General features: G+C 38.3%; 1 protein-coding gene across 10 annotated transcripts in view; it reads right to left on the bottom strand.

Moving 5' to 3' along the window:
- Positions 1-15,777, bottom strand: part of acaca (acetyl-CoA carboxylase alpha) — a 68,089-nt gene extending 52,312 nt beyond the window's left edge. For 7 of the 10 annotated variants that reach the window (XM_061897807.1, XM_061897808.1, XM_061897805.1 and 4 more), the window contains exons 1-8: positions 15,538-15,776; positions 11,763-12,021; positions 6,688-6,820; positions 2,284-2,422; positions 1,636-1,745; positions 1,469-1,550; positions 1,303-1,401; positions 1,046-1,152 (exon numbers count right to left, since the gene is read on the bottom strand). In XM_061897807.1, the coding sequence (XP_061753791.1) occupies positions 1,046-1,152; positions 1,303-1,401; positions 1,469-1,550; positions 1,636-1,745; positions 2,284-2,422; positions 6,688-6,820; positions 11,763-11,992 (900 nt within the window). In that variant the 5' untranslated portion in view covers positions 11,993-12,021; positions 15,538-15,776. Of the gene's footprint in view, positions 1-1,045; positions 1,153-1,302; positions 1,402-1,468; positions 1,551-1,635; positions 1,746-2,283; positions 2,423-6,687; positions 6,821-11,762; positions 12,022-15,537 lie in introns of all 10 variants that reach the window. The other 3 variants (XM_061897810.1, XM_061897809.1, XM_061897803.1) reach the window with 1 other exon arrangement.
- Between the last annotated feature and the right edge of the window lie 3,589 nt (positions 15,778-19,366).

Genomic DNA, 19,366 nt, shown 5'->3' on the forward strand with positions numbered 1-19,366 from the left:
TCACCTCCTGTCTCACTGTTGTGGTGTCCTCTCTGAGAATCTTCATTTCATGTCTGAACTTCTGTATATCATCAAGAAATTCATTCCTCAAACTGTCATTCTGTCTTTTCAGTTGTTATATCTTTGATTGTACAGCTATATTATCTGATTGTATATATGCTTGCATACCTTTAATATCTAATCTCACAGATGATTGTAGTTATTCTATTTCCATCATCATTCTCATATTGTTCACCATCTGTCCACATCATCCATCCATCCATTTTCTACCGCTTGTCCCTTTTGGGGTCACTGGAGCCTATCTCAGCTGCATTCGGGCGGTAGGTGGAGGACCCCCTAAACAAGTCGCCACCTCATTACAGGGCCAACACAGACAGACAAACAACATTCACACTCACATTCACACATTAGTTATCATTCCTCATATCATTTGCTTCCTAGAATTAGATATGTAAACAGGCAGGTTTGTTCTGTGTGTGCGCATTTCATAGTTGCTATGCAGCAATCTAAAAGCTGCTAGCATTGCAAGCTTTGACGGCTAGCGTCACTTCTAACTTGTTTATTTTAACAGATATCGTACCTTGTGCAGGTCCGAGCTGTGACAGCCTGTTTTAGAGATCATTTTGTGTTATCAGAAATGCTTAAAATATGTCCAATCTTTCACACCCTGATCGCTGATAGCTTCAGGTTTGTTAGTCAACCTCTTTGAGATAGCATTTTAGCTAGTTATCCCCCAGCTAGGGGCACCTTCACCTTCAAAATACGTGCCTCCCACCGTGCAGAATTCAAATAGAGTATGTTAGCAAGCGGTCCTGTGGCTGTGATCAAAATTAGTGGTCAGGAAAGCTCCAAATTTTGTCAAAACTCTCTAAAATCTTTTACTTAAATACAGACTTTTGTCAAGACTAAAACCCATTATTCATGTTTACAATATTTTTTATGGGGAAATTTGCTTCAATATACAAACTTTTCTATTTACGAATCGTGTTCAAGAACCAATTAAGTTTGTTAATCAAGTTTCCCCTGTATTTCACAACACACTTACTTTTAGGCCGTCCTGTACATCATGAATGCATCCAAGCTCGTACAAGTCATGGGGAACACTGATGGTTCGTTTCTTTTGGTTGCTCTCTGACCATTCGACTGTCAGGCCTAGAAAAGAGAAACATACAGTAAACTGCAAATATTATGATATCAGTGTGAACATACAGTATCCTTCAAACATTATATATGTGTGTCAATCTTCTCCATTATGTAAGAATCTGAGATATGATAACAGACAGAAACCGTATTATATCATACCTGTGCCACTCCATGGCAATGTTGGGATACCAGCTGTCTGAGCAACAATAGAGGAGGCAATCTTATCTCCTAATGCCCACATAGCCTGACTCGGAGGACCTAAGGAGGAAGTAGGAGATTAAAAAACTTTGAAATAAGATATAATGAACGGGGATGTGTATCTTACCCATGAAAGCAATGCTGTGCTTATTGAGTAGCTCTGGGAGTTTGGGGTTCTCTGATGCATGACCCCATCCAGCCCACACAGCCTGTAAGAACACACTAGTCAATTAGCAACTTTATTTTTCCCTGTGCAAGTCAACGAATTGGAGATTCGTAGGTGTATGGCGGTACCTGAACAGGTATTCGTTTTGCAATATCCAGAATGAGCTCAACATTGGCATAGTTGTTGTTGTTTGTCCCTCCGGGCACGGGGACGTAATGATCTGCCATTTTGATGTACTCTGAAAACAATCACGAAAATATTAAATATACAATTCAAACCTATGCTTTTTCACAAAACAGTTAATTGTGAAAGAGTCAAGCACTAAACTTAAGAATATTCTGTTGTAACGACATAGGATAGCATGGCCACTTCTCAACTGATTCAAAATCAAACAAAAACTGTGTTATTTAGTGAAACAATATAATACTGTTCAGAGATGATTTCAAAAGCAAGTTCAGGAAGACGGAGGTAATTCTGTAGCAATGTTAATGCATTGTCAGAGGCTCTGCTCTTCTGACAACAACAAAACAACATTTCAGTCAAATTGCTCTAATGTTGTCATCCTCCAACCTGAGGCAGAATTATAACTGTCAATTATGTCTGTCTTTGGAGTAATGACTTTGCAACAGAATCTCTTAGAATACACAAGAGCACTGAAATTAAGTAGACTTTGTAACAAAACACCATTTTGTGTTTTGTGGAGTCATGTGTCAGCACATTTACATCATATTAAAGGGTTGTTTTATATGTTCCGAGATTGTCTCGCAAAACCTCACCAGCGTTGGCCTTTAGATCCTCCGGGGTGACCATCACCACAAAGCGGATTGCCCGTTCATTTCGAAACATCTCGTAAGCCCAGCGTCGAATTGAGCGCATGCACTTAACTGCTGCAATGCCATTGTTCGCGATAAGCACCTGCAGAAATGTTGAAAGGAAACAGTCTGTTCACGGCACATGACAAATAAAGGGCCAAGAATAAAAGGATTGAGCACCAGGGCTGTTCCGATCAGCGTTTCATGCTGTCCATTGCGATATCAATTACAAGCGTGAGATCAGCGGACACCAATACAAATCACATGTATAAACACTATATTTTTCAATTGATTTATAGTGAGTGCCATTGACAATTTAACAATACCAATACATTTAAACTAGTTTCTAATTTTTTTCGGGGGGCAGCAAGGCGCAGATGGTACAGCAGCCGTGCCAGCAACTCAAGATTTCCAGATTCGATTCCAGCGTCTGCAGTCTTTAGTCACGTCCGTCGTGTCCTTGGGCAAGACACTTCACCCTTGCTCCTAAAGGGTTGTGGTAAGCACCCTACACTGGCAGCTTTCCGCCATTAGTGTTTGAAACATGTGTGTGTGAATGTGGAAATAGTGTCATAGCGCTTTGAGTACCTTGAAGGTAGAAAAGCGCTATACAGGTATATTCCATTTACCATTTCTATTTTCTTACATACAAACTCAATAGTATTTAAACCCTTTGGTTTTCTCCCTCAAAGTCCCCTGTGTCCAGGGAATTATTAATTTTAAGTTGTATTATTAGTTTTTAAATGTCTTAATGGCCTTGCGCCTTCTTATCTATCTAACCTACTTTTACTCCCCCACCGCTGATCCTGGAGGTACCCAAATCAACTATTGTTGTTTTTAAAGGGCTTTATAAAAAAAAGTTGGTATGGTATGGTATGGTATGGTATGGTATGGTATTCTATGAACCCTCGCAAATCCTGAGGTCCTCTGGTACTGGCCTTTTAGCTTTAACAAATACCAGAACAAAGACCCACAGTGAGACGACATTTAGCCACTATGGGCCCCACCTGTGGAAGAGCCTGCCAGAGAGCCTCAGGATTGCAGAGACCGTTGAAAACATTGTATGGAGACACACAATTAGCTCCTAGCTGCTTGTCAGCTGAGAGACTAAAAATAAATACAGTCAGCCAGAGGAGATTGGCGTTTGTGATGGGCATTAAAATGCTTTAATCAGCAATGGCTATCATGTACTTTTTCAGAAAAATCTGCTAATCCCTTAAAAAGTGATGTTTAAATGTTCATTTATACTATGGATACTAGATTTTCGGCGGCAGATAATTATCGATTGATAATGGAACTTATCACATCACATCGACAATTCCGATAATAAGAAAATCAACCGATAAAATGAGCCAAAAATGACAAAGGTCGCTTATTGTCTCTGTGTTTGTGATTTGTCTCTGTTGTGGCTTGTGCGCACAACATGAGTTTGAGTTTGAGTTTATTTCGAACGTGCAAGCATTAGGGGTGTAACGGTACGTGTATTTGTATTGAACCGTTTCTGTACGGGGGTTTCGGTTCGGTAGGGGGGTGTATACAACGAGTTTCTAAGCTAAAGTCTTAACAAGCAGTTTTGCTTCTTCTGCCTCTGTCTCAGCACCCAGCATTGTCCCACCCACACAACCATCTGATTGGTTACATATATAGCGGTAACAGCCAAGCAGCAGTGCGTATTCAGAGTACATGTAGTAAATGCTTCAGCGTCGAGCAGATAGGTGTTTAGCAGGTGAGCATAAGGCAGCGTACTCTCCCCAAATGATAATAACACCTCCCAGTCAACTATTACTAACATCACTATGAGCCCGTTGACCTTCTAGCTTGAGGTGAAGGCTAATTAGCTTTTAGTGTAACGTTAGCTCATTTTGCGGTGTGTGTGTGTGTGTGTGTGTGTGTGTGTGTGTGTGTGTGTGTGTGTGTGTGTGTGTGTGTGTGTGTGTGTGTGTGTGTGTGTGTGTGTGTGTGTGTGTGTGTGTGTGTTTTATGGACAGAAAAGCTTTGAATGGCAGGGTCCTTGCTATCACATGTTGATAAAAACATAACATTTACATAATAAAAATCAACTACAGGCTTCCCAAATGCTTTGATAAATTAAGCATGATGACTTTAGGGCAGTATAGCTCGGTTGGTAGAGCGGCCATGCCAGCAACTTGAGGGTTGCAGGTTCGATCCCCGCTTCCACCATCCTAGTCTCTGCGGTTGTGTCCTTGGGCAAGACACTTTACCCACCTGCTCCCAGTGCCAACCACACTGGTTTAAATGTAACTTAGATATTGGGTTTCACAATGTAAAGTGCTTTGAGTCACTTGAGAAAAGCGCTATATAAATATAATTCACTTCACTTGACTTGACTTGAAACTGTTTAATGTTGCACTTTTTATATGTAGAAGAAAAGTTTTGTCATTTTATTTAATCTTAGCAACAATTTGAGGCAGTTTAATGTTGATTAATGTGGGCAGGATTATTATAGTGTTCCCAATGTTAAAGAGATAAAGCCATCGTTTACAAATTTGGTAAGTAAATAACCAATAAATTTATAATTTTGTTGTTTTCTTACTGTACCGAAAATGAACCGAACCGTGACATTTAAACCGAGGTACGTACCGAACCGAACCGAAATTTTTGTGTACAACATGATACATCACAATTTCCAGTTTCTCTTATCAACATGTTCGAAAAGGAGTAGGAAGAAGCAGAGCTTATTTAATCCTACCCCTTTTCTTTTACATAAATTGCTTAAACTTTAGTTCACTTCCTGTTCTTAATTTATTCACAATATACTCCATGAGTAATCACAATATAAATAAATAAATAAATAATTGGTGAAGTAAGTCATATTTCGTATGTAGAGATAGTAAGATTATTTTGAGAATAATAGAATGGATGGATGAAATAAATTCAGAATGTTTATCATGGTTCTTCTTCTTTGTACTTTGTAAACACTTTAAGTTTGAAGAGTTTCTTGAAGTGGATCATATTAGTACGTTTTTGGATTTCTTTGCTTAATCCATTCAATAATTTAATTCCACATACAGACATACTGAAGGTCTTAAGTGTTGTACGTGCATACAAATGTTTTAAATTACATTTTTCTCTGAGATTATATTTCTCCTCTTTTGTTGAGAAGAATTGTTGTATATTCTTGGGTAGCAGGTTATAGTTTGCTTTGTGTATAATTTTAGCTGTTTGCAAATTCACCGTCAAAGAATTTCAGAATCTTTGTTTCAATAGATTCAACATGATACTGATACTGCGTGCGCAGCCAGTTGTTTATGGAGAAATACAGCAGTTACCTGTCTCATGTGTGCAAGTGTGTTTGTTTGTGAGGTGTGGGTGCGAGCCTGCCGCAAAAAGTCAGGCTCCTCACGACGGAATTAATGCACAATCACTGCTAAGCCTCTTCCCCCTCATATAAGTGCAGCCCAAAAGAAGAGAGAAAAATAAATAAATATGACCAGCACTCGCATATAAGTTGAAACAAAACATATTAAAGCAGCAGCGACTTCAGTGAGAAACAATTTCTCACGAATGGAGATACCTTGTGCGAGCTGATTTTTTTTTTTTTGCGGAAATTCTGCCCTCACTGCGGTTCTAGCAGGAAGGCACAGAATATCTATCACTGAACTATTGGTCCAAACTGGGAGAACAAAACGTACCTACTAAGTTAATCAGAATTTGTATACCTAAATATTTAATCACACTTTTTTCTAATATGTTTGCTCTGATTCAACTCCTCAGATATAACATGGACTAAAAATGTAATTGTATTTATTTTATATTAGTCAATCAGCAGGGGATTTCACTCCACTTATTTTAGTTTGTTACGGCAATTCAGAATCCTATTGGCTTTGTATCATTGGCCTCAGTTGTGTATGTTGTGTTGGAGTCGGACAAATTGTTTTTTCATTTTATGAAATCATATTGAGAATGTTTGAGTTGCTTGTAGTCTATCAAAGTAATTGAAAAGTTGAAATATTGATACATTTTCTTTTTTCTTTTTTTTTTTTTTTAATTCTACGCAATGATGCTAATGGTTTGCAAGGGTCCGAATTAAAGTAGAATGTGTATCTGTACTCAAATCATAGTTAATTAAGAAAGGAAATATCGGTTGACATTATCCTTATCCCAACAATAGATTTCTGTATTTTTTGGTAGACTCCATACATTTTGGGTAAAAGTGTAAACTGTTCAATTAATTTATTTTCCCAAAAAATTGTGTAAATGTATATACATAAATATTGATCATTGGTATCGGTTAAAATTTCCTTTATTGTGCATCCTAATTCATACAATTCATTTGTCATTTCTTTTGAAAGTGGCATGGTTTTCTCCACCATTAGTGCGTTTACAATTCAAAACCAAAACAGTTACCTTTTCAATGACCTTGTTGCCACCAAAACGGGTGACAAGTTCAGCAGGTGATGCCACAGTGAAGTCCCTCTGCAGATCAATACGGCGGCGATCTCTACTTCGCTTCACCAGATGTAGCCCAGACATGCTTGACCTGATTAAATAAATACATCCGTATAACTATATAAATCTGTAACAATTTCAATTGGCCATTAAAAAAAAGTAATTATAGGTGCAGAACAACGTATTACTACGTCAAATGGCTCATCTGCTGCTTTACGCCACTGGCGTCTTATCGTAAACTTACAAGTGCATGGTTGTGGAGATAAGAGTTGAACAGCAGTCAGTATTACCACCAGCAACAATGTTTACATGCGCATACTTCTTCACACTAAATATTGCACATACAGGCAATAGCTAGAAGGTTATTCCATTTAATAGGTATATCTTGAGTCACACTTAAGTGACACATTCTAGCAGAGCAAAGTTACATTCCCCCTTTGGCAAGTTCAACAATCTGTTAGAATGTGCACAAAGTCTTTCGCACCATAGATTTCGGCATTATTTCATGCATCATGTATTTACAACAGTGATGTAGTAAACATTAATGGCTTTATTTGCTGTTGTAGAATTAAGCATAGAGTTGTCTTAGTACAACACAATTCAGTTTTACACTAGTGCAAATAATAATGAAACACAATAATGAATGCATTGTTTAATGTGTACATCAAAGTAGTAAGTAAATATATTTTATTTCATCTTCTGACTTGTGCTTTGTCCAGCTCCTCCCAAAAGGAGGCTTGCTAAAGTAGGCAGGTTATTATAACGAGGATGAGGGTGTAGGGGTGCTAAGGCTGGCTGGTTTCTGTTGCTGAATGTTTTTTTTTTTGCACTATTGCAACACGCTAGAAGTAGAGCAAACACACTGGTTTTAGTCCAACTGTGGAGCAAGTCCTTAAGTATTGGGGGCGGGAAGAGAAATCCTGTATTTCCAGGTTTGAAAATGTATGTTGCGTCCTCTCAAACTTCCCCTAGAATCTTGAAAATAAACACTGACAATCCAAACTAAACATGAAAAGAATTTGTTGAAACGAAGTTTAAAAAATACCCGACTGGTGTGCATTATTAACAATTAAAAACTAGTTGACACAGGGGCACATAGGGGACTATTAAGTCAGCAGCGGTGAAACCACATTTTTTACGTGCCTCTCACTTGTTTTAAGAAGACATGTTTCATTCAGCTTTTCCCGTAATGAGTTGCTACAGCCAGTCTATTGAATGTTTGAGTTTGCTAAGTTTTTATACCGAAAGCCCTCCCTCATACAACGCTCCCATTTATCCAGGTTTCACACCAGCACTGGGCATCTACTTGTGTAGTGGCTGGGTGTTAAGGTCCTTGCTAGAAATCAAACCTGTGGCAACAGCACAAAAGGCAGCAACATGTACTATTACACCACTCATGCATCACTAATGTATACTAGAGTCCTCCATGCTGCGGAGTGATACTCCAATTTAAGTATTGATCCAATACTTAGTTAGAGGGGCTGCATTGGCCATGCCTATGTTCATAATAAATGTTTCCAAAATCATTGAATGATTAAATTTTGTATTACAATTATTCAAATAAATATGTAAGTGATTTCCTTATTCCCTTTTGTTACATACAACATGTAAAATAAAGTCAAAAGTGCAAAAATAATATACAATATTAAAAAATACTATTGGCTTTTATTCGATTTGTGATATTAAATATCGACTTTATACTGATACCATAGTTTGGCATCATTACTTGTTGATACGGTATTTGTATCTCCAGTGTGTGGTGTTGCATGTTTAGAAATTGCTTTTCCTCTAGTTCTAAAGTTATGATACTTGCAAGAAACACAGTTTATTTGTCGCCATGGAGGCAAGGATTAGTTGATTTAATTTCCCCTTTGGGATTAATAAAGTACTTCTGATTCTGATTTAGAAGCAGCTTTGCACTGTAAGCACGCCTCTGCAAGCTAGGGACGCTAGCTTGCAGAGGCGTGTGTGGTTTAAAACATTGCGTTGAGGCCTTTGTTTGCTTGTTGCTGTCTGATTTGCAGGACGCAGCAAAAATGTGCCATCACCATGCATTATCATGATATGACAATAGTATTGAAAGTTTGCCTCAACCCAATTTATATCTTTTATATAATTAATGGCCCATATCGTGCAACCCTTAACGTATTTGAAATGTTTGCAGTAGTCTGAGATCACTTGTTGATTCGGATATCACTGGATGAACATTTTTTATCACGATTATTGTGACCAAAATGAACACGGTAATCATTTTTACTATGGTAATTTTAAATGTGCGCAAAATTTTCAAAAACTACTTTTAACATTTATTTAAAAAAACACAAACAACACATTCAAAATGTATATATGTACCTCAAGTAGAAAGTTGAATGTGCATATAAAAGCAACGCAAGCATTAAAAAACCAAGTAATATGGCAGAAACAAAACAATACTTTAAATAAAAAATAAAAAATAAATTTAAATTTCGCAAGATGGCACCTTCTGGACACAAGACCTAGCGGCACTTTTTGTCCATTTAAATAAAAATAGTCTTCATATATGAGGTCTAGTCTTACACATAGGACTGAATGATTATGGGAAAAATAATAATTAAGATTATTTTTATCAATATTGAAATTAAGATTATTAGTCAGGATTATTGGCCTTGCGATGAGGTAGCGACTTGTCCAGGGTGTATCCCGCTTTCCACTCGAATGCAGCTGAAATAGGCTCCTGCACCCACTGCGACTCCGAAAGGGACAAGCAGTAGAAAATGGATGGATGGATGGATGGATTAATGATGTTTGGTAAAACAGTGTTGGGGTATGAACGCGACGCCATCACGTAATTCTTAATATCCAATAAAAATGCTCCAAATAAACATTATCTATATATTTAAAGAAAAATATTTGTGTTTTTGTTCATTAATAGTATCAGCTTTTTTTTAATTACATGACGCCTTTATCTCTGTTTTTACATTTTCATAGAGAGAGGTATTGTTTAGGTTATGTACATACATTTACATGTACTAATGTGTGTATATGTACATGCTGTATCAGGACAGGACGATTGTAGCTGAGATAGGCACCAGCAGCACCCCCCGCAACCCCAACTGGAATAAGCGGTAGAAAATGGATGGATGGATGGATGTATCAGGACAGATCCCTTGAGAGTTTGAGCAGAAAATTGTTTCACAGTCTATCCATCCATCCATTCATTTTTTTACCCTGTGTTCCTTTTGGAGTTGCGGGGGGTGTTGGAGCATATCTCAGCTGCATTCGGGCGGTAGGCGGGGGTACACCCTGGACAAGTCGCCACCTCATTTATCGTATAGTACTAGGTAATACCGTATTTCCTTGAATTGCCGCTGGGCATACAGTATGCGCCTGCCTTGAATTACTGCCGGGTCAAACTCGCTTCGCAAAATAATTAGCGCATGCTTAGTATTACCGCCGGGTCAAATTTATGACGTCACGAGAGACACTTCCCCTGTCATCATTTTCAAAATGGAGGAGGCTGATTTCAATAATGAAATCACATAAAGGGAAGAAGATTGCTGTTATTGGAACACAGTCAAAATAAAGGATGAGTGAGCATCCCAGTCAACACACTAAAGACTATAAATAAGTTGTGGAACGTTTACGACACATCGCCTGCTGCATGGTAACACTCAGTCCCAGCAGCTGGCGGAAGGACGCTAGTTGCACTTTCAAAATTAAACAGCACTGCGCTCTTAATCGCACACCTAGACTCCATTTAAGTAGAAGCAAGTGAAATAAAACAAAGCAACCGGCTCCATTTACTCGGAGGGAACATTTTCAAAGCTAAGTCCATGTTTTGTCCAGCCGAACGGCTCTAGTACGCATGCGCAGCGGCGCTTCAGTTTTCAGGAAAAAAGCAATGTTGCCTAAAATGCCTTAATAAATGATATTTTTTCTGTAATACATTTTTTTAACGGTATTGCTAACCGCATACTTGCCAACCTTGGGACCTCCAATTCGGGAGATGGGTGTGGGGGACGGCGAGTTTGAGGTGGAGAGGTTTGAGGTGGGTGGGGTTGGGGGGTGGGGTTTGGTGGCAGCGGGGGTGTATATTGTAGCGTCCCAGAAGAGTTAGTGCTGCAAGGGCTTCTGGGTATTTGTTCTGTTGTGTTTTATGTTGTATTACGATGCGGATGTTCTCATGAAATGTGTTTGTCATTTTTGTTTGGCGTGGGTTCACAGTGTGGCGTATATTTGTAACAGTGTTGAAGTTGTTTATACGGCCACCCTCAGTGTGACCTTAATGGCTGTTGATCAAGTATGCCTTGCATTCACTTAAGTGTGTGTGAAAGCTGCATATATTATGCGACTGGGCCGGCTGGCTGTTTGTATGGAGGAAAAGCGGATGTGACGACAGTTTGTAGAGGACACTAAAGGCAGTGCCTTTAAGGCACGCCCCCAATATTGTTGTCCGGGTGGAAATCGGGAGAAATTCGGGAGAATGGTTGCCCCCGGGAGATTTTTGGGAGGGGCACTGAAATTCGTAAGTCTCCCGGGGAAATCGGGAGGGTTGGCAAGTATGGCTAACCGTCTGGAATTTTACCGCGGTTTATCATTATATCGTTTACCGTTACATCCCTACTTGTAGATTTAACATCTTCACAGCTAAAACGGAGTGCCATCTAAATTATTCTGAGTTTTGTATTAGACTTCAAAACAAATACAACTAAATAAAAGAATAGGAAAAATCTGAACAAGAAAGCTTTTACGTTGCCTTTAGTAGTAGAATGGATTTAGTATGAATGAACTCATCTTACACTCCAGTATAAGCATGAACCTGCCTGTCTGAAATCTAAATAGATAATAATGTCATTGTTAATACATTCATACACCTGCCTTATTATTTAATGTTACTATTTAGAAGAGAGTGGCAGTGTAAGACTTTTGGTGCGCTACAATGCTGTGTCAAACTAAAGTTAAGCCAAAAGAAGTAGAAAGGCAACTAATATTAAAATAGTATTAAGGACGGAATAATGCCTTATTTAATATCATGAGCAAGTGAGGTTTCTGACCTTAGGTTATGCGTGTTGCTGTCGATCTGCTCAAAGCTCATGTCATAGGTACTGTCAGAGCTGCCGGAGGATGGTGACGAGGAACGTCCCTCCTTCTCTTCCGGCTGTACATCTGGCTTCCCTTGGATTTCATCTTCAGAATTCTCCTCCGACACCGATCCCATTATAAAGTGGGAGTGCAGCGCCGCTATTGCTGGGTGCTTTTTGGGAGAACCCTCCTGCTCTGCCATAGCCGGTCGACAAGTACAGGCTGCAACCACTTAGCAAAGGAGAGAGGAGCACAAATTATCCATGAGAATAAGAGTCCAAATATGGTTGTTGATTTTTTTTTTGAACACACATAAATTGAGTTAAGAAACACCACATGTTTACACTTGCACAATAATTCACATGGTCAAAAAAGAGTCTGAAGAACTATATACTAACCTTTATCCATGCATCAACAATATTATTCAGTTTGCTTATTTCATGTTTAATATATTGTATTAATAAAATTATTCATAATAATTTTATTCTGAATAATAAAATCTTAAAGAAATAGTTTAAAAAAAACTAATTAATAATGACATGACAAATGAATAATGAATGAACACAGGAGTTTGAAAATACTGAATCACGTCACATTACAACTTGCCATTATAAAATAGTTGTCATTTTATGTAGTCATTTGTTTTGCCTGACTGAATCATTGTCTTCTTCCACTTTGCTACAACTTTAAAACCGGTTTTGTAGTTGTTATATTTATTTTACATAATTTCATTGAGATATAGTCTCCCTTGATGTTACAAAATTTAAAAAAATAATATAAATATTGTTGTATGAATTTTTATATGTTGCTATAATCCCTTAATTTATTTGCCATCCATCCATTTATTTTAACGCTTGTCCCTTTCAGGGTCTAGGGGGGTTGCTAAAGCCTATCTCAGCGGGACTCTGGCAGAAGGCAGGGTACATCCTGGACAAGTCACCAACTATTTAATTCAATATATTTACAGTTTTATATTTTAATAGTTTGTTTTTTTAGGGGTGAGGTGTGTGGGTTGAGGGAGGTTGATGCTCAATGAAGCATATACAAAAATACGGAAACACTTACTTTGTAATGTAAAATACTGGATACACATTTGAGTAAGCCTCTATGTCCAAACTTTTTCCAGTGAGGGCCACATACTGAAAAATCTAAGGATGCAGTGGTGTACACTTAAATATTTGTATTTTTTTTTTGCATAAACAAAAACAAAACAAAACAAAATGCTGGAAAAACATGCAGTACTTTAAGAGTTGTTCTTTATTTTTGCATTTGTTTTGTTTTTGTTTCATTTTATTTCTACAATGTGCAGAGGGCCGATATAACACAAGCATGTGGTCACAAATGGCCACACTTTGATCACCTCTGGACAAAGCTATAACTTATTTAATATTGTTAAGAGAATGAAATTGGGATGAATGATATCAGACGTTAGTGTTCTAAGTGTCCTTCTTTTCATTATGCTTTTGATGTTTGCAAAGCTGCAGGCTCATATTGGCACATTGTTTGATCCTGTTTCTCAATTTAGCTGTACAGTCAATTGGCAGCGGAATCTGTTTGCCGGGTTGCAAAAGTGAGTCGCTAAAACATATTTAGTTGTTGCAACACCATGACCCAGACAGTCAGGTGAGTTTACTCAAGCACATTGACACTGAACTTAGAAAACAATTGTCTCAAGCAAATATATTTTACAGTAAAGGCACTGATGGTGTGGTGAATCAATACAACCATTGCCTATGTCAAGATGAAAACAACATATATCAAGGCAACCCTTCCATGCGATTTATGTGCTGTTTGATCAAGCAACCTATGGCTCTGTTTTTTATTTCGAACATGCAAACCATTCCAATTCAATACTTTGTAATATTATATGCAGTGGCGTGCTGTCAGGGGAGGCAAGTGAGGTAGTGCCTCACCTTGCCACCAGGTGGCTTAACCGTGACATGTTCAAAAACAAAGTAAAAAAATATTGAATGTTTCTATTTTAGCCTTTGCTTTTTATGTGATTTTGGTGTGTTTTCTGTATATTTTGATCAATTTCATGGTCAAAATCGCGAAAATTCCTTGTTTCCTAATGAAAATAACGCGGAAAACGCAACATGAGGCAGACACAGGTAGTGCATCCACGGCTATACACAAAGTATATTGAGCATGTGCGTGGGAGGGTGCGTGCATGTTGCCACGGGGAAAAGGCAGGCCATGAGGCAGCTAGTACCTCTTCAGTACTCTGACTCGCCAAACTGGGAGTAGTGGGGGCGCTCAAGCTAGCAGACACATGTCTCTCCAGCGGAAGCCAGCCTTTTATTTATAACAAACATGGCATTTGTATTACACTAAGCCAGCGTATGTGGGTGTTTTTTTGTCGGATGCAAAGGGTGGTTCGGCATCTGGTAAGGATGCCACCCGAACACCTCCCTAGGGAAGTGTTTCGGGCACGTCCAACCGGTGGGAGGCCACGGGGAAGACCCAGGACACGTTGGGAAGACTATCTCCCCCCCGCTGGCCTGGAAACGCCTCGGGATTATCCGGGAGTAGCCGGACAAAATGGCTGGGGAGAGGGAAGTCTGGGCTTCCCTGCTTAGGCTGCTGCCCCCGCAACTCCACCTCGGATAAGCGGAAGAAGATGGATAGATGCAAAAGTATTGTTTTATTGCTCTGAACAAAATTAAATTAAATTCATGTGTCTGCCCACGATGGCAGAAGGGTTAGTGCGTCTGCCTCACAATACGAAGGTCCTGAGTAGTCCTGACTTCAATCCCAGGCTCGGGATCTTCTGTGTGGAGTTTGCATTTTCTCCCCGTGACTGCGTGGGTTCCGTCCGGGTACTCCGGCTTCCTCCCACTTCCAAAGACATGCACCTGGGGATATGTTGATTGGCAACACTAAATTGGCCCTAGTGTGTGAATGCTAGTGTGAATGTTGTCGGTCTATCTGTGATGGCGACTTGTCCAGGGTGTACGCCGCCTTCCGCCCGATTGTAGCTGATATAGGCTCCAGAGCCCCCCGTGACCCCGAAGGGAATACGCAGTAGAAAATGAATGGATGGATGGATGGATGAATGTGTCTGGCAAGATGGAGGATTATATACTGTATCCAAGATTGAATACTTCTCAAAACTGAAATTTAAGAGGAGTATAGCCATTGCTGCTTCAGATACAAATACAGAAAGGTAAGATACACTCACAATACTTTATTTTGTTAAAAGCAAATGGGACCAAAACATATTTAATAACAACTTTGTCAAATACTTTTTGGACCCATTTATCATATCTTAATGTCATTATGAAAGCGAATTACTCCCTTTCTTTTCCATGTTAATCTATTTGGCAACATAGAGCGGCATATATTAATTTATATTAAAAAAAAAAGAAGAAGAAAAAAACTCCCTAAGTATTTATGACTCACCAGGTGTATTATATGAAAAGTAGACCACTGGCGGTATTCTGTTTATAACACACCTTCTTTACCTACAGCAGACAGCTGCCGGGAAGACCAGAAAAACAAGTCGAGCACTTCATTGACAGTTACCAAACGTGAACCGAAGCACATTGCCGATAAAGTACAAGAACATATCCAAACTGGGAATATTAAACGAGGAATATTTCTGCTTTCAACTCGCACGTCGCGGCTAATGTTAGCGCCTTAGCATGGAAGCTAGCTAAGCGATGTAAACTGACAGAGCTCCGATACAACACAGCAGCTTCATTACCGTAATGCACTAAGTGATGCACAGCCAGATTACTGACTCACCCGTGGAGACAAACCGACACGCAATCCTGAACACTTGAATGAAAGCGCTCAGTAGATGACAGCAGTCTGTAAAACATCCATGTGTCCGTAGTGGATGAGGAGGAAAGTGGGATGGGAAAGAGAGAGAAAAAAATCACATCATGATGAGGTCACGGTCTTGAAACACCAGAGAGTGGGGCGATGTGACGAAACTCCGGCGGGTTACTCATGGACATTCACCTCTAACCGCCAGCTTCCGGTATAGAGACAGGTGCTACACAAGACAGACTAACACGACTGATATTATGTTGCTTTTTAAATAGTAGTAATTGTTTATTGCTTATAAAGGTTTAGTTAAATACTGTGTTGCTGCTATAATCATTAAAAAAAAAAAAGAAAAACTCAGCCTGTTTTGTCGATGTCAATCTATGAAACGGTGTGACTCGGGACAACCAATCAAATTTTAGAGGCGTTTCTGTGGGCGGGGTTTGGGAAAATCTATAAACGCGAACCCGGAAATTGTCCCCCGCTATAGCAACGGAGTGTGCAGCATAAAGCGTGGAAACACCACGGAAAAGGCGTCAATACAGCGACATATGTCTTCATTATCAAATATAGTACGATAATATAGTCAAAAAAAAAAAAAAAACTAACCGTGTCCCCTTTGACAAAACTATTTTGTCAAAATAATAATAATAAGTGATTATGCATCCATCCATCCATTACTACCACTTATTCCCTTTTTGGGGTTGCGGGGGGCGCCTATCTCAGCTACAGTCGGGCGGAAGGCAGTTTACACCCTGGACAAATCGCCCTCATCAAAGTCCAACACAGATAGACAGACAACATTCACACTCACATTCACACACTAGGGCCAATTTAGTGGGAAGAAGCCGGAGTACCTGGAGGGAACCCACGCAGTCACGGGGAGAACATGCAAACTCCACACAGAAAGATCCCAAGCCCGGGATTGAACCCAGGACTTTGTATTATTTTATTTTTAATACATCGTTATAGAGCAGTGGTTAGTAACCTTATTGGAGGTACCGAAGCCCACCAATGTCAAATGCACTTTCACCGAACCCTTTAGTGAAAAAATAAATAGATAAATACATTCTAATTCAAGACAAAGTTATATATGTGTTGTTTTTTTTACCGGTGCACAAAATCAACCCTGCATGAACCTCACCTTGTTCAAAGAACAAAACCAACACAGAGCATTAACTTACAAGTTGTGAGTTAATGCATAAGAGAAATGAACGCTTGCTTAGGACCCCGCGGCCACCAGCGGGCCCCCCAAAAGCTCTGCGAGTCTGCGGATAGCCTGCACTCTTCCTGTGACTGTTGCATCTGCAGAGGGGAGCTTTTCCAAGCTCAAATTAATAAAAAACTACTTGAGATCTTCCATGGCTCAAGAAAGACTGAGTGGACTGGCAGTGATTAGTATTAATAACAAAGTCGGCCATCAGATTTCTTACAGTGATGTCATAAATGACGTTGCCTCCAGAAAAGCCAGGAAGCACAGGTTTTAATGAGTGGTTGGGGTGTTGTGGGTGGTGAAGAACAGAGGAACAAAACTGTGATGTGATGGTCAAATGTGTGAATTAAAGTAGTTTATTTTGATTATTTTTTCCCCCAAAATGTTTGCACATTGTTATGTACATTTACATAGTTTTAATATGTAGTAACTTCATATTTGTTTGTAAACAAATAACATAACGGTTTATATAAAAAACCGTTACCTTTTTTCTGGTAACTCTGTTCATTAATATTATTTAAGTATTTGCTTGATATTTAATTTGTTTTTGTACAATTGAATTTGTTCATTTTTATACATATTTAAGTAATTTTATTGTTGCACTTTATTGTTTTTCTTGCACTGCGAATAATTTTTGCACATTGCTGTTTCAGGTTTTTGTTACCAAAAATAATCAAGTGAATCAGAATCAGCTTTATTGTCCAGTTATGTTTAAGACACATGGAATTTAACTTCAATAGACCGCGCTCTCTTTGTACAAAGTAAACATTAAATATTAAAAAATAACTAAAAAATATAAACTAGTAATTAAATACTAATATGTACAAGACTGATGAGACAAGATGACACTTTTACTGTAAATACAAATAATGTTCAACCCCAGGCCACTCTTGTAGCTGAATGTTTTCTACATTTTAAGACTGGGAACCATATACAGCACTCTGGACATCATTCGTTCATTCATTGGTATTATTTATGTTCTTAACTGGGCCACCCCCATATCTTTATAAAATGACATGTCATTTGTAAAGACATGCCAGGCTGACAATAGGATAATGTAAACAACACTGCCAGAGCCGCAATGACTTTATAGTAGGTGTGTGAATGATCAACAATCAATATTATTGGCAGAAATAGAGGGCCCCAAAATCTAATTTTGCTTAGGGCCCCATGGAGGCTTGGGCCGGCACTGCTCACAACAAATGACACACCTGCAAATCAGATGGAAAATTAGAGGAAATATTGTTTGGGGGTATCACGATGAGTTGGGCGTTTCTTGACCGCCGAACCCCTGAGGCCGACTCACCGAACCCAGGTTAAGGACCACTGTTATAGAGTAAAGGTACTCGAGTTTGACTTTACGGGAATATACTATTCATTTGTCGAAAATTCCATTGAATGCTGGTATTTAACACCGGTACTACCATTCAAATCCGCTAGATGGCAGAGTGCTCTCGTTGGTGGTAATTACTAGTTCAAAACAGCGTTATGGTTTTAAGTTTATTTCGAAAATGCACACTGAGAAAATTCTTGACATTAAAGTGCATTTTCACTGTAAACTGGACATCAAACTGATATTGGTAACAATTTTTGGGGTCATCTTACTTGCATAATTTTCTGTTCTGTTCAGCATGAATGTCTGCTTTATATTTGATTAATTTAAAAAAAAAACGTACTTCCTTTTTTTCATATACTTTATTTACAAAAATCCCACGGTATTTTAATCAATCAGATTGGATATGAATGTATAAAACAATTTCTAAGACATTCAAATACAATATTACAAGCAATAAAGCAAAACACATATTGACAATAACAATAATAAATAAGTGGTTAAAACAATAAACAAAAATTATTTCAGTAACAGAAAAAATAAGTATTATTATCATTATTATGACTTATCATTCCCATAACCATCAGAGCCATTATATTTCCTACAAAAGAAAATGAGAAAAAATGCCATAAAACTTTAACTTTGAAAACATTTACAAGTTACACTGGACATTTGGCGATTGTCCTGGTACTCAATGTTCTCTTTTTTGATAAAGACTGTTTTTTTTTTTCCACCTAAAGGAGTGTCTGAGCTGGTATGATGTTCACTTATGTTGATACTTGTCCCTGCCTGTACCATCTGGGGTTGCTTATACCAACACAACTGCACTGCATGATGTTTATTTTTTCATAATATTTTATTTAAAAAAAAAAGGATTATAAATAAGGTAATATAGGTTTACTATATATTATACTATATACTATATATATATATATATATATACTATATATATATATATATATATATTTATATATATATATATATATATATATATATATTTTTAAAGGGTGTGTTTACTACTGGATTATTTGATTTTCAAGGTTTACTGTACCTACTAATGTTGTAGTTGGTTGTTATAAATACAGTGCTTACAGAATGTGGTAAACCAAATAATCACTTAATTAAATCTTCAAACATGGTGTTACTGTAAAAACTGTGTGTAATATTACAGTGGCCAAAAATGGTAAACATACTTGTAGAAAAAAACTCTGCCTTGTTTTTAATGAGTATGTAGGCCTACTTTGCGACTGTATTTTAGT

This window comes from Nerophis ophidion, linkage group LG04 (genome assembly GCF_033978795.1).
Source record: "Nerophis ophidion isolate RoL-2023_Sa linkage group LG04, RoL_Noph_v1.0, whole genome shotgun sequence".
In the NCBI taxonomy this organism is placed as follows: domain Eukaryota; kingdom Metazoa; phylum Chordata; class Actinopteri; order Syngnathiformes; family Syngnathidae; genus Nerophis; species Nerophis ophidion.